The sequence below is a fragment of the Populus trichocarpa genome, chromosome 10, assembly GCF_000002775.5.
Source record: "Populus trichocarpa isolate Nisqually-1 chromosome 10, P.trichocarpa_v4.1, whole genome shotgun sequence".
NCBI classification, from domain to species: domain Eukaryota; kingdom Viridiplantae; phylum Streptophyta; class Magnoliopsida; order Malpighiales; family Salicaceae; genus Populus; species Populus trichocarpa.
The window spans coordinates 20,831,279-20,847,563 of NC_037294.2; the positions used below are offsets into that span (position 1 = coordinate 20,831,279).

At 35.7% G+C, this 16,285-nt stretch overlaps 1 protein-coding gene and 1 long non-coding RNA gene across 4 annotated transcripts; one reads left to right on the forward strand and one right to left on the reverse strand.

Moving 5' to 3' along the window:
• Positions 1 to 955: 955 nt before the first annotated feature.
• On the forward strand, positions 956 to 14,619 carry LOC7463441 (phenylalanine ammonia-lyase G2B). 3 transcript variants are annotated; one of them, XM_052456323.1, is made up of 3 exons: positions 956 to 1,363; positions 11,456 to 11,678; positions 12,717 to 14,619. In XM_052456323.1, the coding sequence occupies exons 1-3, from the start codon at positions 1,201 to 1,203 to the stop codon at positions 14,464 to 14,466; spliced, it is 2,136 nt and encodes a 711-aa protein (XP_052312283.1). In that variant the 5' UTR covers positions 956 to 1,200; the 3' UTR covers positions 14,467 to 14,619. The 3 variants fall into 3 exon arrangements, with proteins under 3 accessions (XP_052312283.1, XP_052312282.1, XP_002315308.2); XM_052456322.1 differs by lacking the exon at positions 11,456 to 11,678 and adding an exon at positions 2,816 to 4,118 and having other exon boundaries at positions 958 to 1,586; positions 14,020 to 14,619; XM_002315272.4 differs by lacking the exons at positions 11,456 to 11,678; positions 12,717 to 14,619 and adding an exon at positions 2,816 to 4,759 and having other exon boundaries at positions 959 to 1,586.
• LOC127905842 (uncharacterized) lies at positions 2,012 to 12,726 on the reverse strand. Its single transcript, XR_008060303.1, has 2 exons — positions 12,583 to 12,726; positions 2,012 to 2,675 (listed from the first exon to the last, which is right to left on the reverse strand). It is a non-coding gene; the product is annotated as an uncharacterized LOC127905842 (long non-coding RNA).
• Positions 14,620 to 16,285: the final 1,666 nt, after the last annotated feature.

Consider the following 16,285-nt stretch of genomic DNA (forward strand, 5'->3'; position numbering starts at 1 on the left):
CACCATGTTATTTGTATTTGACTAGATTATCTCCAGCCTGATTTTTTTGCACCCGGTCCGAGATAGTTCTAAATTTAGCCAGGAAGCACACTGTTCAGGCCGTTTTAACACGCAAGTAGCAAAAAGAAGCACATGATTACAATTAATAAATTTTGCTCGAGTTTTCTTCTATAATATTTTTGCCTGGCATTGATCCAGCCGACATGATTCTTGGATTTACCAAGCACTCGCAATGAAAAATCACAACTTGATATAATTAATTAATATAAAAAAAGAAATACCTAACTCCAAGGCCGAGTTAGAAACAATGCCCAAGTCCAATAGCTTGCATGCATCAACTTGAAAGCTAGGATGACGGGAAATTTTATAAGAAATAAAAGAGAAACTGTAGAAATTCAAAACAATCCGGAAATATCTCATGATATATAATTATCACTATTTATTTTTTAAAGGGAAAATAACTAACAAAATCAATCGAGTTACATAGCATTTCCGCGTGTAGATAAATAAAGAAAAAAAAATGGATTTTTTACTATTTTCAAGTAAAGATATGCATGGATGTGTTCATGATATCCAGACACCGTCGATCGTTGTAATTCCCTCTGCCATTTATGGAAGAAAAACTTTGGTAGATATGGTGATTTAAATTTCATGGCAGAAAAATCATTGATTAAATAATAAGAATTAGAGCCATGACGTAGTGCTGATGTGCCACTTCTCAACAACCCCCATTTCTCCCCAACCTTCTATCTTTTTGACAAGAACAGGAAATCCTCCGAAGTATGGGACCCAACTTAAGTGCATGCTACTTACCACAACATCCCAAGTGTCACAATCCCACCCATTGAATCCCATGATGATCCAACGGCCACGTACACTTCTCAACTAACACATCGGCCAACCCACCCCACCCTCTACCTGCCTGCCCCTCCTTCCTTCTCTATTTAAAGCACCTAAATTTTGGTGAACAAACTCAGGATTTTTGGGTAACCTGAAAATTCCTACATTCATTTAGAGCCTCGCAACTTCAATTTTTTCTTACTATACAACCCTCATATAATTTTTTACGCCAGAAAATTCTTTGTGCTCACACATCCGTTCTTCTCTCTCATTTTCTCTTTGATCATACCAATCGATCCATCACTCTTTTTTTGTCTCTCCCCCATTTTGGCATAGAGGATCATCGCTTTACAGGGAAAAATGGAATTTTGTCAAGATTCACGCAATGGCAATGGTTCACTAGGATTTAACACTAATGACCCTTTGAACTGGGGCATGGCGGCAGAGTCACTAAAAGGAAGCCACCTAGATGAGGTCAAGCGCATGATCGAGGAGTACAGGAAGCCTGTGGTCAAGCTAGGAGGTGAGACCCTGACCATAGGCCAGGTAACTGCAATTGCTAGCCGTGACGTTGGTGTCATGGTGGAGTTGTCAGAGGAGGCTCGAGCTGGTGTCAAAGCCAGCAGTGACTGGGTCATGGACAGCATGAGCAAGGGCACAGACAGTTACGGTGTTACTACTGGTTTTGGTGCAACCTCACATAGAAGAACCAAGCAAGGTGGAGAGCTTCAAAAGGAGCTTATAAGGTAATCAAACTCATGACAAATCCCAAAATTTACTTTACTTGTATCTTAACTGCTAGTAAGGTAGCTTTTTTAATTACTGTATATATCACGCAGTTTTTTTTTTTGCCATGATATTGTTAATTTGTTACTTTAAATAGGGGATTGTTGGCTTGTTAGTACTGATATTTCCCAGGAAAAAACAACTAATGTCTTGTTAGAGACAAAAAAAAAAAAAAAAAAAGGTCTTGTTGTGGACACGATTCGTTCCTGTTTTAGTTGCTTCCACGTTCGACAACATATGTCTGCGTTAGCAGTTGAATCATTAATCACATAGACAAATTGATCTAATCATGTAACAAACATATTAACAATTATTAATGTCTTTTTTTGGCCCTTTCAAAACAATGGAAGCAAAGGGACGTTCTTTCAGTTAATTGGAATTTTGGATCATTACTGGCAAAAATCCCAAGACATATAGCAATAATTAATGATCGATTGTTAAGATGGGAGATGATGTATTGTGTCATAAAGATTAAAAAAAAATTAAAAATTAAAATCTAAGGAGTTTTTGTTAGGGAGGAAGATACTCCAAGTGCATGTGAGCCTTAATTTATGAGGTGCTCCTTCACTATCCTGGAAAATGCCTGAAATTAGCTCGCACACGTTTCATCAGCAGTCTTGTTAACTTGTTATTGTTAGGTTGGTAAGTTGTACGTGGAAGTCCAGCAAGGACAAAAAAAAATAGAGAGAGAGAGATGATGTGGTAGGTAGGTGATCAGATTAAAGCAGTGAAATAATTAAACTATTATAAAGGGTTGAATATTTCCAACCGGCCTAATTATATTTAAATTACGTATCAAAGATCATTTAGGTGCCTGAATTTTAAATAAAATGTTTTACTTTGTGTATATTTCCAAGTTGACTTGACTCGTTTTGTGTTATTTAACCATCTAATAAAAAATATTCAAAGAGAAAAAGTCTAGGGTCCCGGACGGTAAACATCATTAATTACTTGTAATTTACTTCGTTAATTATGGTTTGCCAATGTTAAGAAAGAGTGCAAGAAACTATCCTAGCTGCTAGTAACATTTTTTGGTTACAAATTGTCACCTACACTACGCTGAGGTTCTTGCAAGAATAACTAATTAAAAATGCTATTACCAAATAAACTTCTCACCTAATTGTTTTTTTTTTTTTTTTTGCTAATTAAGGTTGTTGCTAATGTGGTTTATGGGATTTTATTTCACTAGGTTCTTGAATGCCGGTATCTTTGGGAATGGCACGGAGTCTAGCCATACATTGCCTCGCTCGGCAACCAGGGCAGCTATGTTGGTCAGAATCAATACCCTGCTTCAAGGTTATTCAGGCATAAGATTTGAGATGCTGGAAGCTATCACCAAGCTGCTCAACCACAACATCACCCCATGTTTGCCACTCAGAGGAACAATCACTGCCTCTGGTGACCTTGTCCCGTTGTCCTACATTGCTGGGCTCTTGACAGGCAGGCCTAATTCAAAGGCAGTTGGACCCAATGGAGAGCCCCTGAGCCCTGCTGAAGCCTTTACACAAGCTGGGATTGATGGCGGCTTTTTTGAGTTGCAGCCGAAGGAGGGTCTAGCACTAGTGAATGGTACTGCAGTGGGTTCCGGTCTAGCTTCAATGGTGCTTTTTGAGACTAATGTGTTGGCAATCCTATCAGAAGTTTTGTCAGCAATCTTTGCTGAAGTTATGCAAGGAAAACCTGAGTTTACTGATCACCTCACACATAAATTGAAGCATCATCCTGGCCAAATTGAAGCTGCTGCCATCATGGAACATATTTTAGATGGCAGCGCCTATGTTAAAGAAGCTCAGAAGTTACATGAGATCGATCCTCTACAGAAACCTAAACAAGACCGATATGCTCTTCGAACATCTCCACAATGGCTAGGCCCCCTGATCGAAGTGATTAGAACATCAACGAAAATGATCGAACGAGAAATCAACTCTGTCAATGACAATCCTTTGATTGACGTGTCGAGGAATAAGGCTCTACATGGAGGGAATTTCCAGGGGACCCCTATTGGTGTTTCAATGGACAACACGCGTTTGGCCATTGCTTCAATTGGCAAACTTATGTTTGCACAGTTCTCTGAACTTGTTAACGACTTTTACAACAATGGATTGCCTTCAAATCTCACTGGTGGCCGCAATCCAAGCTTGGATTACGGGTTCAAAGGTGCCGAAATTGCCATGGCATCTTACTGTTCGGAGCTCCAATTCCTTGCCAATCCTGTCACCAATCATGTCCAGAGTGCCGAGCAACACAACCAAGATGTCAACTCCCTGGGCTTGATTTCTTCAAGAAAAACAGCTGAAGCTGTTGACATATTGAAGCTCATGTCTACCACTTTCTTGGTTGGTCTATGCCAAGCCGTTGACCTGAGGCACATAGAGGAGAACCTGAAGAGCACAGTCAAGAACACTGTCAGCCAAGTTGCCAAGAGAGTCTTGACAATGGGCTTCAATGGCGAGCTTCACCCTTCACGATTCTGTGAAAAAGACTTGCTCAAGGTTGTTGACAGAGAACATGTATTTTCCTACATTGACGATCCTTGCAGTGCAACCTATCCATTAATGCAGAAGCTAAGGCAAGTACTAGTCGAGCATGCCTTGGTGAATGGCGAAAGGGAAAGGAATTCAACCACTTCGATTTTCCAAAAGATCGGATCTTTTGAGGAAGAACTGAAGACCCTTTTGCCTAAAGAAGTGGAGAGTGCTAGACTTGAAGTTGAGAATGGAAATCCAGCTATTCCAAACAGGATCAAGGAATGCAGGTCATACCCCCTGTACAAGTTTGTGAGGGAAGAATTGGGAACTAGTTTGCTAACAGGTGAGAAGGTCAAATCGCCCGGCGAGGAGTTCGACAAGGTTTTCACAGCTATCTGTGCAGGGAAGTTGATTGATCCCTTGCTGGAATGCTTGAAGGAATGGGATGGTGCTCCTCTTCCTATTTGCTAAGCTATGGATGTCCTGTAATCATCTTTTTTTTTTCTTTTTTCTTACTAAGCTTACTTGCCATGTCAATTTGTTCGTAACAAGCAAACTGTGTGCCTATGTTGTCTATTTACTTTCAAATCATTAAAGAATCTTTCTTTGTACAACAATAAATATACCATCCTAAATGAAAAAGATAAGTATTTTTTGCTGTCAAATTTCTCTACACTACCACTCCTCAAATGCATAGCAGTGCAGATTTCAAATAATTTAGGCCAATATCTTAAGCTCTTTAATTGCATTTAAATCTAATAAACTTGCAAGCATGACCACCTTTTTGGTTTTACAAAGATATAATCTTGAGGTTTTTTTTTTAAGAATAGTTAATGTTCTTGTTCATAAATGACTATCATGTCATGTTCATGATTTCTTGACAATGTATGTATGTTATAAGTTATAACTAAACTTTTAATCCTTTTATTTTAATTATTATTATTATTTTATTTACTGAAAATGATAAAAAAAAATCATGAAAAATATTGATGAAAAACAAATAAAAATGAAATAAATGAAAAATGAATTAAAATTTGGGTTAAGGGCAACATGATTGGAAGTTTAAAAATTTTATTAAACTTTTGATTAGTTTAATTAATCAAATCAAGAGCTTAATTGGAGAATTGATAAGTTTTGAGACTTAATTGAGCTTGAAATTAATTTAATTAATGAAATCAGGGATTTAATTGAAGAAATATCAAAGTTTGGGGTTAATCGGGGGCATAATTGCAACAGATTAGAAGGACTAAATTGTAAAAGGCTCTGAAATGAAGGGGTCCAAATACAATTTAACTAGGGGGCTTAAATACAAACCTTTTAAAACTTCAAGGTCCAAAACGCAAATACTCATTAACATCAAAACGGCGCCGTCTGCTGGGATGCGCTGTTCATCTTCTTCAACGGACGCCCACCGCCACCATTACACCTGCAATCAATGGTTGGAAGAAACGGCATTGTTCTCTGGCTATAAAAGCCAGAGAACGAAAGGTCACAGGAGAGAGAATTGGAGAAAAAAGAGCAGAACCGAGGAGAGGAAGAAGAAAACAGAAAAAGAAGAAAACAGGGGAGGCACTGGTCTGGGGAAACAGGGAAGACCACGAACAGAAAACAGAGAGGGGGAGGGGGAAAAAAAGGGCAGGAAACCCAGGAGACACAAAGAACAAACACAGACGAAGGAAGAAGAAAACAGAGAGGGGGAACCGGCAGGTGAGAGAGAGAGACAAAAAAAACCGGAAAGAAAAGAAACACAAAGAAACCAGAGGAACTCTCAGGTTTATTTCCAGAACTACCATACCAGAAATAAGCTTTCCCTCACCAATACTGACCTAAGAGAAACGAAAGGGGAAACAGGCCGAGAGAGAGTAGAGAGGGTCTGAAAAACAGAGCAAAGAAACAAAAAAAAAAAAAACAAGCAGAAATAGAGAAACAGGAAGGAAATAGAACGTGAGAGACAAGCAGAAGGAGCAAGAGGAAATTTGAAAGCAGGAGTGTCGCCCTCAGCAATCTCGCGCAAATTTTCTGCAAAAGAACCAGGTAAGTCTTTTGCTCTTTTTCCCCGCTTTTCGTTTTAATTCATCGTCGCCGTTTGCTTTGAATTTACCTGCTCATGCACGCGTGATTTGGTTCACGCGTGCTTCATGTGGCCCAGCCGGGTCACTGGCTTGGGCCAGTGACCGGGCCGGGCTGGCTGGACCCAGCCCAGCCCATGTGGGCTGAGCTGGAGCCAGCCCCCAAAAAATTTAAAATATATGCATGCATAAAAATAAATTTTTTTTATTTATTGATGTTAGAGTTAGAAATAAAAATACCGAGTTAAATTTATAACTACGTAATATTTACAAACGTCAAAGTTGGAAGTATTCGTAGTTGAATATTCAATGGCGCCAGAGTCAGGAATATTTCAAGTAAACCATTATAGCATAAATCAATAATTTTTTAGCAATTTAAGACAAAACCAGCAATGCAGCTTACCTCAAATAGGATGCGCTAGGGGTGCTAATACCTTCTCTAGCCACAACCAGTCCTGAACCATATAATCTCTGTCGACCAATTAGGGTTCCTAATGACTATAATACTAGGTAACGACTCTTTAAAATAAGACATTTTTCTAAAAGAACAAGATGCCAAATGTCTGCTCTTTTTCCTTCAAGATTAAAATATTTAGGAGGACCACCACGATGTCGGGTGCGACAATGCATGTTAACAATGAGGCCACAATAAAAACCCACTTGGAACTGCCATTAGATTCATGATCCTACACTTACCAAATTTTACTCTTTTTTGTTTTTGGTAACCACTGAGCAAAAAAAAAAAAAACCTTTTTTACTTGAAAGGGTGGAGAAATATCGATCAGACACAAATTCAAGAATTGAATTTAAAAATTGAGGATACAATATGATATGGATCTGATGTCAAAATAGTCTTTGTTAAGTATTTCATATCTATACATGTATGACAAAATAATTATTATAAATAAATATAATCATTTAAAAAATCACAAGATATTTTTTTTCTTATAATTAAAATATGCCAAAAAAAACTGAGAATTATATATATATATCCAGCCCATCCAAAATAATCCAGGGCTAGCTTATACTGGAGTGACTGAGGGAGGGACATCTCACATGAAGCCCCGTAGCGCCACCTCAACTGTTGATGGCCACCTGAAACATTTAGTTAATACGAGGAGGACACTGAAAATTTGAAGTTCATTAGCTTTCAAAACAATGAAACTATAGTTAATTCATGTTCTATACAAGTATGTGTTTTAAATGTATATTGTTGAAGAATTTCAATCTGATTTCATAGATCAATTGGATAATTCTATACAGCAGGATCCAATGGTGCTCCAAGAATTTTTTATTTTTTTATTTTTTTATACATTAAAGAGGAAATAAATTCATGAAAATTTTTTAATATTATATAAAAATTGGGTGGTGATAAATTTTTGTTATTTGAGGTTGGGTTAATTTTCCTTATTAAAGCATGCTTGTTTTATCTTTTCAAGAGCGTTTTTAAAAAAAAATTATTTTTTTTTATTTTTTTACCCCAAATTAAGATTTGTATTTTTTTTCCTCTTAAATTTTTTTCCTTCTCTTGTGTAATATTTTTTTTCATATGGTAAATAGAAAATAAATTCATGGGACTTTTTTTATGCTGTACAAAAGCTTTATTTTTTTATACATTAAAGAGGAAATAAATTCATGAGAATTTTTTAATATTATATAAAAATTGGGTGGTGATAAATTTTTTTTATTTAAGGTTGGGTTAATTTTCCTTATTAAAACATGCTTGTTTTATCTTTTCAAGAACGTTTTTAAAAAAAAAAATTTTTTTTTTTATTTTTTACCCCAAATTAAGATTTTTATTTTTTTTCCTCTTAAATTTTTTTCCTTCTCTTGTGTAATATTTTTTTTTCATATGGTAAATAGAAAATAAATTCATGGGACTTTTTTTATGCTGTACAAAAGCTGGGTGATGATAATTTTTTTTCATTTGAGGTTGCGTTAAATTTTTTTATTAAAACATGTTTATTTTTTTATTTAAAAAATACGAGTATATTAACAATGATAGATAATGTAGTATATGCGTAATCTATTTCAATAAAAAAAACTAAAGAAAAAAGTAAAAAAAAAAGAAAGAATAAAGTTGTCCCACAAGGATTATGTTATCTTTAATGGACACAAAAAGGGAATTCATTTAATAATATTATTTTAAAAAAAAATCTTGGTAATTGTAGTGTGTTATCTTTGATTCTTTTAGATTAGATTAAATGATTTATATATTTTAACAAACTTTATGAATATTTAAAAAAATAGTTAAATAATGGCATAAAAATTTTATATGTGCATATTCTTAATACATGCCTCATGTATAATGACATTGAACTCTTTAAAATAAAAGATATTTAGAAAAATTATAATTCTAATATTATTATATTAAAGTTAATGGAGCTCTAAATAAATTTTTTATTCACATCATATACATTATATATTTGTATTATATAAGAGAATTTTTTAACAATAAAATCCTTTCAAAAACAATTCATAAATATTATAATATAATATTATTTTGGGTAATATTATAAGGAGAGGGGGTCCTGCTGAGAAGCAGAACCCAAAGTTGCCGAGTCTTGATGGGTAGCATGACCCGTTATCATTGGATCTGGCAGTAGAACTAGACCCAATAAACTTGAGTCTGATTGCGGCGTTAGACCAAAGTTGTTGGGTTCTACTGCAACAGTACCCAGCAATGGGGGACCCTACTTCAACAGAACTCAACAGCGTTGGCCAGACCTGTTTCTTTTGAAATCCGGGCCTGCAAGTGGTTGGAAGAAACCGGTCGACTTGCAAGGTCAACCTGGATCTCGGGTGACCTAGCAAAAATCTGGTAGAGATTTTTTTTCAAATGTGTTTTTTTGCTAACCCAGAGACTTCTTTTTTCATATTGTTCAGTTGGTTACTAATTCATTTTAACATTCGCTATATAAATATTAGAAAAATATTTTATTTTTTCAATGTAGGATTTGAAGACCTTTATATATACTATTTGTTCATAAAAAAAGTTATGTTTTTTTAATATGGAATAGAAAATCTTTTTATTTTAAATATTTCAACTTAAAAGTATAAGATAGTTTCTTTTTAATGTGGGATAAAAAACATTTTAAAAAAATCTTTTAAACTTAATTGGTTACAACATTAATAACTTATATCCACATAAATTATTTCTTAATTTTTTCATATAAAAGAATAAATCATCAAATATTTTTCATCCAGCCACACCACCAAGAACCTTCACTTTCGATCTTTTCTCTCTCCACTGCGTGCAGCTAGCAGCCCAGTCAAGTTTATCTTAATCATTATTCTATTCTGAATTTGGAGAAAAAATCAGAGGAGAAAAATAAGCTTGACTAATTTCACTATGACCATATATACTATGTGTATGGAGTGAGCAGTGAGGCTCTCACCAACCACACATGTAGCTTATCCAAGAGTTTGACAAATTAATTAAAGCCTGTAAGCTTGATATCTCTCTATGATTTTCTCATTGTCTTCACCTACCCTCCCTGGATGAGAACCACCACTGTGGTTGGTGGTGAACAAGACCCGGTCTAACCACAACAACTCCTGGCTACTATTTTCTTCTTCTTATTTTTACATTTTCTTGAAGAATATGTGCACTGTGGTGTTCTCCACTGATGTATCTTTTTTAATTGATGCAGGCTGCTGGATATTATCTACCAGGAACCTCACGATACTGGGAGCTAGTAAAAGATAAAAATAATAGAGATATGATATACATAATTTCATATATTTCTTGTTTTAAAAATATATAAATTTATCTTAAAAACTGTTACCATAGAGACATGTTTATTTTATTTGTGTAAATAAATATGTTTCTTCCTATCTTTTTTATTACGATTGCTCATAATAAAGACTTTATTATGAGCAATCGTCCATTAATTCAAGAGGTTAATGATCATATCACGTGTAATTAATGCTGAATTGATCATGGGAAACACGTAAGATGTTTCCTCCTCAAACAGCAAACCTTAAACTAGTTGCTTTGAAGAAAAAAAAAAAAAAAAGGGTTTGGATCATAAATTAACTTGACAGGTTTTTTACAACTCTACTCAGAGCAGGTTCAAACTATCGGGCAAGCAGGGTTTAATTAATAAAGGTGGCTCTGTATGCTCTGCTTTTCTTCTCGAAAGAGAGAATGGTATGGGTAAACTTTCAGGATGAGAAATATATCCTTTTCTTTGTTGTCTTCGTAGGTTTTTTTTGGATTCGTTGATTTTTTCTTCATTATGGCTATATCCTATATATCAGCCAGTGACTTGGCCCTGGCTTTCACTTGTTCAAACCCTACGTTCGATATAAATATTTTTAAATGGTTAAACAGTAATACCAAATAATCAGGGCAGAACCAGGGGAGGGGAGGCAAGCAGGAGCTGGGCGCCTGTAAAAGATTTTAGACTTTTTTATTATTTAGTGTTTAAATATAGAATAATATATTATTTTTTTATTTTAAATAGAGGGATTTTCTAATAATAAATTATATCTTGAGTTTTGTCTACACCCCAACAAATATTATTTTAATAACGGTTTTTTTTTATAAATTTAGTCATCAAGCCCACTGTTCAGGCCGTTTTAACACCCAATTAAGTAAATCTCAGTAGGACTAGCCGAAAGAAGCACATGATTACAATTAATAAATTTTACTTGAGTTTTCTTCTATAATATTTATGCCTGGCTTTGATCCAGCCGCCATGATTCTTGGATTTACCATGCACTCACGATGAAAAGTCACCACTTAAGTGCATGCTACTTACCACAACATCCCAAGTGTCACAATCCCACCCATTGAATCCCATGATGATCCAACGGCCACATACACTTTTCAACCAGCACATCGGCCAACCCACCCCATCCTTCTCTATTTAAAGCACCTAAATTTTGGTGAATAAACTCAGGATTTTTGGGTAACCTGAAAATTCCTACATGCATTTAGAGCCTCGCAACTTCAGTTTTTTTTACTATACAACCCTCATATAATTTTTTACGCCAGAAAATTCTTTGTGCTCACACATCCGTTCTTCTCTCTCATTTTCTCTTTGATCATACCAATTGATCCATCACTCTTTTTTTGTCTCTCCTCCATTTTGGCATAGAGGATCATCGCTTTACAGGAAAAAATGGAATTTTGTCAAGATTCACGCAATGGCAATGGTTCACTAGGATTTAACACTAATGACCCTTTGAACTGGGGCATGGCGGCAGAGTCACTAAAAGGAAGCCACCTAGATGAGGTCAAGCGCATGATCGAGGAGTACAGGAAGCCTGTGGTCAGGCTAGGAGGTGAGACCCTGACCATAGGCCAGGTAACTGCAATTGCTAGCCGTGACGTTGGTGTCATGGTGGAGCTGTCAGAGGAGGCTCGAGCTGGTGTCAAAGCCAGCAGTGACTGGGTCATGGACAGCATGAGCAAGGGCACAGACAGTTATGGTGTTACTACTGGTTTTGGTGCAACCTCACATAGAAGAACCAAGCAAGGTGGAGAGCTTCAAAAGGAGCTTATAAGGTAATCAAACTCATGACAAATCCCAAAATTTACTTTACTTGTATCTTAACTGCTAGTAAGGTAGCTTTTTTAATTACTGTATATATCACGCAGTTTTTTTTTTTGCCATGATATTGTTAATTTGTTACTTTAAATAGGGGATTGTTGGCTTGTTAGTATTGATATTTCCCAGGAAAAAACAACTAATGTCTTGTTAGAGACAAAAAAGGTCTTGTTGTGGACACGATTCGTTCCTGTTTTAATTGCTTCCATGCACGTTCGACAACATATGTTTGCGTTAGCAGTTGAATCATTAATCACATAGACAAATTGATCTAATCATGTAACGAACGTATTAACAATGATTAATGTCTTCTTTTGGTCCTTTCAAAACAACGGAAGAAAAGGGTTCTTTCAGTTAATTGGAATTTTGGATCATTACTGGCAAAAATCCCAAGACATATAGCAATAATGATCGATTGTTAAGACATCTAGCAAAGGGTTCTTTCAGTTTTTGTCAGGGAGGAAGATACCACAGGTGCCTGTGAGGTGTTCCTTCACTCTCCTGGAAAATGCCTGAAATTAGCACGCACACGTTTCATCAGCTGTCTTGTTAACTTGTTATTGTTAGGTTGGTAAGTTGTACGTGGAAGTCCAGCATTTAGGTGGTAGGCGGGTAATCAGATTAAAGCAGTGAAATAAACTATTATAAAGGGTTGAATATTTCCAACTTGACTTGACTCGTATTGAGTTATTTAACCATCAAATAAAAAATATTCAAAGAGAAAAGTCTAGCATCCCGGACGGTAAACATCATTAATTACTTGTAATTTACTTCGTTAATCATGGTTTGCCAATATTAAGAAAGAGTGCAAGAAACTATCCTAGCTGCTAGTAACAATATTTTTTGGTTACACATTGTCACCTACACTTCGCTGAGGTTCTTGCAAGAATAACTAATTAAAAATGCTATTACCAAATAAACTTCTCACCTAATTTTATTTTTTTCTGCTAATTAAGGTTGTTGCTAATGTGGTTTATGGGATTTTATTTCACTAGGTTCTTGAATGCTGGTATCTTCGGCAATGGCACGGAGTCTAGCCATACATTGCCTTGCTCAGCAACCAGGGCAGCTATGTTGGTCAGAACCAATACACTGCTTCAAGGTTATTCAGGCATAAGATTTGAGATGCTGGAAGCTATCACCAAGCTGCTCAACCACAACATCACCCCATGTTTGCCACTCAGAGGAACAATCACTGCCTCTGGTGACCTTGTCCCGTTGTCCTACATTGCTGGGCTCTTGACAGGCAGGCCTAATTCAAAGGCAGTTGGACCCAATGGAGAGCCCCTGAGCCCTGCTGAAGCCTTTACACAAGCTGGGATTGATGGCGGCTTTTTTGAGTTGCAGCCGAAGGAGGGTCTAGCACTAGTGAATGGTACTGCAGTGGGTTCCGGTCTAGCTTCAATGGTGCTTTTTGAGACTAATGTGTTGGCAATCCTATCAGAAGTTTTGTCAGCAATCTTTGCTGAAGTTATGCAAGGAAAACCTGAGTTTACTGATCACCTCACACATAGATTGAAGCATCATCCTGGCCAAATTGAAGCTGCCGCCATTATGGAACATATTTTAGATGGCAGCTCCTATGTTAAAGAAGCTCAGAAGTTAAATGAGATCGATCCTCTACAAAAACCTAAAAAAGACCGATATGCTCTTCAAACATCTCCACAATGGCTAGGCCCTTTGATCGAAGTGATTAGAACATCAACGAAAATGATCGAACGAGAAATCAACTCTGTCAATGACAATCCTTTGATTGACGTGTCGAGGAATAAGGCTCTACATGGAGGGAATTTCCAGGGGACCCCTATTGGTGTTTCAATGGACAACACGCGTTTGGCCATTGCTTCAATTGGCAAACTTATGTTTGCACAGTTCTCTGAACTTGTTAACGACTTTTACAACAATGGATTGCCTTCAAACCTCACTGGTGGCCGCAATCCAAGCTTGGATTACGGGTTCAAAGGTGCCGAAATTGCCATGGCATCTTACTGTTCGGAGCTCCAATTCCTTGCCAATCCTGTCACCAATCATGTCCAGAGTGCCGAGCAACACAACCAAGATGTCAACTCCCTGGGCTTGATTTCTTCAAGAAAAACAGCTGAAGCTGTTGACATATTGAAGCTCATGTCTACCACTTTCTTGGTTGGTCTATGCCAAGCCGTTGACCTGAGGCACATAGAGGAGAACCTGAAGAGCACAGTCAAGAACACTGTCAGCCAAGTTGCCAAGAGAGTCTTGGCAATGGGCTTCAATGGCGAGCTTCACCCTTCACGATTCTGTGAAAAAGACTTGCTCAAGGTTGTTGACAGAGAACATGTATTTTCCTACATTGACGATCCTTGCAGTGCAACCTATCCATTAATGCAAAAGCTAAGGCAAGTACTAGTCGAGCATGCCTTGGTGAATGGCGAAAGGGAAAGGAATTCAACCACTACAATTTTGCAAAAGATCGGATCTTTTGAGGAAGAATTGAAGACCCTTTTGCCTAAAGAAGTGGAGAGTGCTAGACTTGAAGTTGAGAATGGAAATCCAGCTATTCCAAACAGGATCAAGGAATGCAGGTCATACCCCCTGTACAAGTTTGTGAGGGAAGAATTGGGAACTAGTTTGCTAACAGGTGAGAAGGTCAAATCGCCCGGCGAGGAGTTCGACAAGGTTTTCACAGCTATCTGTGCAGGGAAGTTGATTGATCCCTTGCTGGAATGCTTGAAGGAATGGGATGGTGCTCCTCTTCCTATTTGCTAAGCTATGGATGTCCTGTAATCATCTTTTTGTTCGTAACAAGCAAACTGTATGCCTATGTTGTCTATTTACTTTCAAATCATTAAAGAATCTTTCTTTGTACGACAACAAATGTACCATCCTAAATAAAAAAGAATAGTTTTTGTTGCTGTCAAATTTCTCTACACTACCACTCCTCAAATGCCTACCAGTATAAATTTCAAATGATTTAGTCTAATATCTTACGCTCTTTAATTGCATTTAAATCTAATAAACTTGCAAGCAAGAACACCTTTTTGGTTTTACAAAGATATAATCCTCAGGGATTTTTTATTTTTTAGAATAGTTAATGTTCTTGTTCATAAAGGGCTGTCATGCCATGTTCATGATTTCTTTACAATGCATCTTAACAGTGAGGTCACAATAAAACCTATTTGGAACTGCGACCAAAGTCATGATCCTACATTACCAAATTTTACTCTCTTTTTTTTGGTAACCACTGCAAAAAAAAAAAAAAAAAAAAAACCTTAATTACCTGAAAGAGTGGAGAAATATCGATCAGGTACAAACTCAAGAATTGAATTTGAAATTTAAGGATACAATACGTTATGGATCTGCTGTCAAAATAGACTCTGTTATGTATTTCATTTATACATGTATCAGTATGACAAATTAATTATTATAAATAAATATAATCTTTTTAAAAAATCACAGTATATTTTTTTATAATTAAAATATAAAAAAAAAACTTAGAAATGTTTTTTTTCCAGTTAACATGGATCGAGAAGTTAGGCTAAAGAAAAAAGTGATTAATCCAATGACATGGGGGAGTCTGACGTAGCCCAATCTAAACCCATACAAGCCCAGCCCATCCAAAAAAATCCCGGGCTAGTTTATACTAGAGTGACTGAGGGAGGAGTATCTCACACGAAGCCACGTAGCGTCACCTGAACCGTTGATGGCCACCTGAAATTTTCAGAGTTTAATTTATACGAGGAGGACACTGAAAATTCGAAGTTTAAACTATATTTAATTCAAATTCTATACAAGTACATGTTTTATAGGTATACGTAGATTATTAAGGAATTTCAATCCGATTTCATAAGTAAACTTGATAATTTATCGATTTAAACCTAACCCGATCGATTTTTATTTCAAGTTATTTTGAATAAATTTAGGTGAGAATAAGCTAGATAAATTCTAATAATTTTTTTTTAAATAATATTTATTAAAACAATATTATTATAGTTTTTAAAATTTTAATTCAAAAACTTTGTTTTAGGCTTGAGTGATAATTCACAAGTTAACTTAATCACCATAATTTTCAATTGGGTTAGTTTATGATCATTTATAGCAGCTGTTAGTAAATCTTTAAGATCATCACAGCATTTATTATAATTATTAAATAAATTGTGAAATGCCCACCACCATTAGACATCTGCTGATCCAGCACTGCTGAATGTGTCTATAAGATGTTAAATCCAACCATTGATTCTATAAAACAAACTTTTATTTACACTATCAAATAAAAATTTATATTTTAATTTTATGTTTAGGATGTTGGGGTGTGATAGTGATTATTTTCAAAGTATTTTTTATTTAAAAATATATTAAAATAATTTTATTTTTATTTTTTAAAACTCATTTATGATATTAGAATATCAAAATGATATAAAAATATTAATTTAAAATAAAAAATATTTTTAAAAAATAAAATCAAATGGGTTCTTCAAAAACAACGTCACACGTTCTAATAATTTCAAAACTTAATTCTGGATAAATGATATAAAATATCTCATGTTTTTTTCCACTGTAGGTTAAAGGTTTTTTTTTATTATTATTA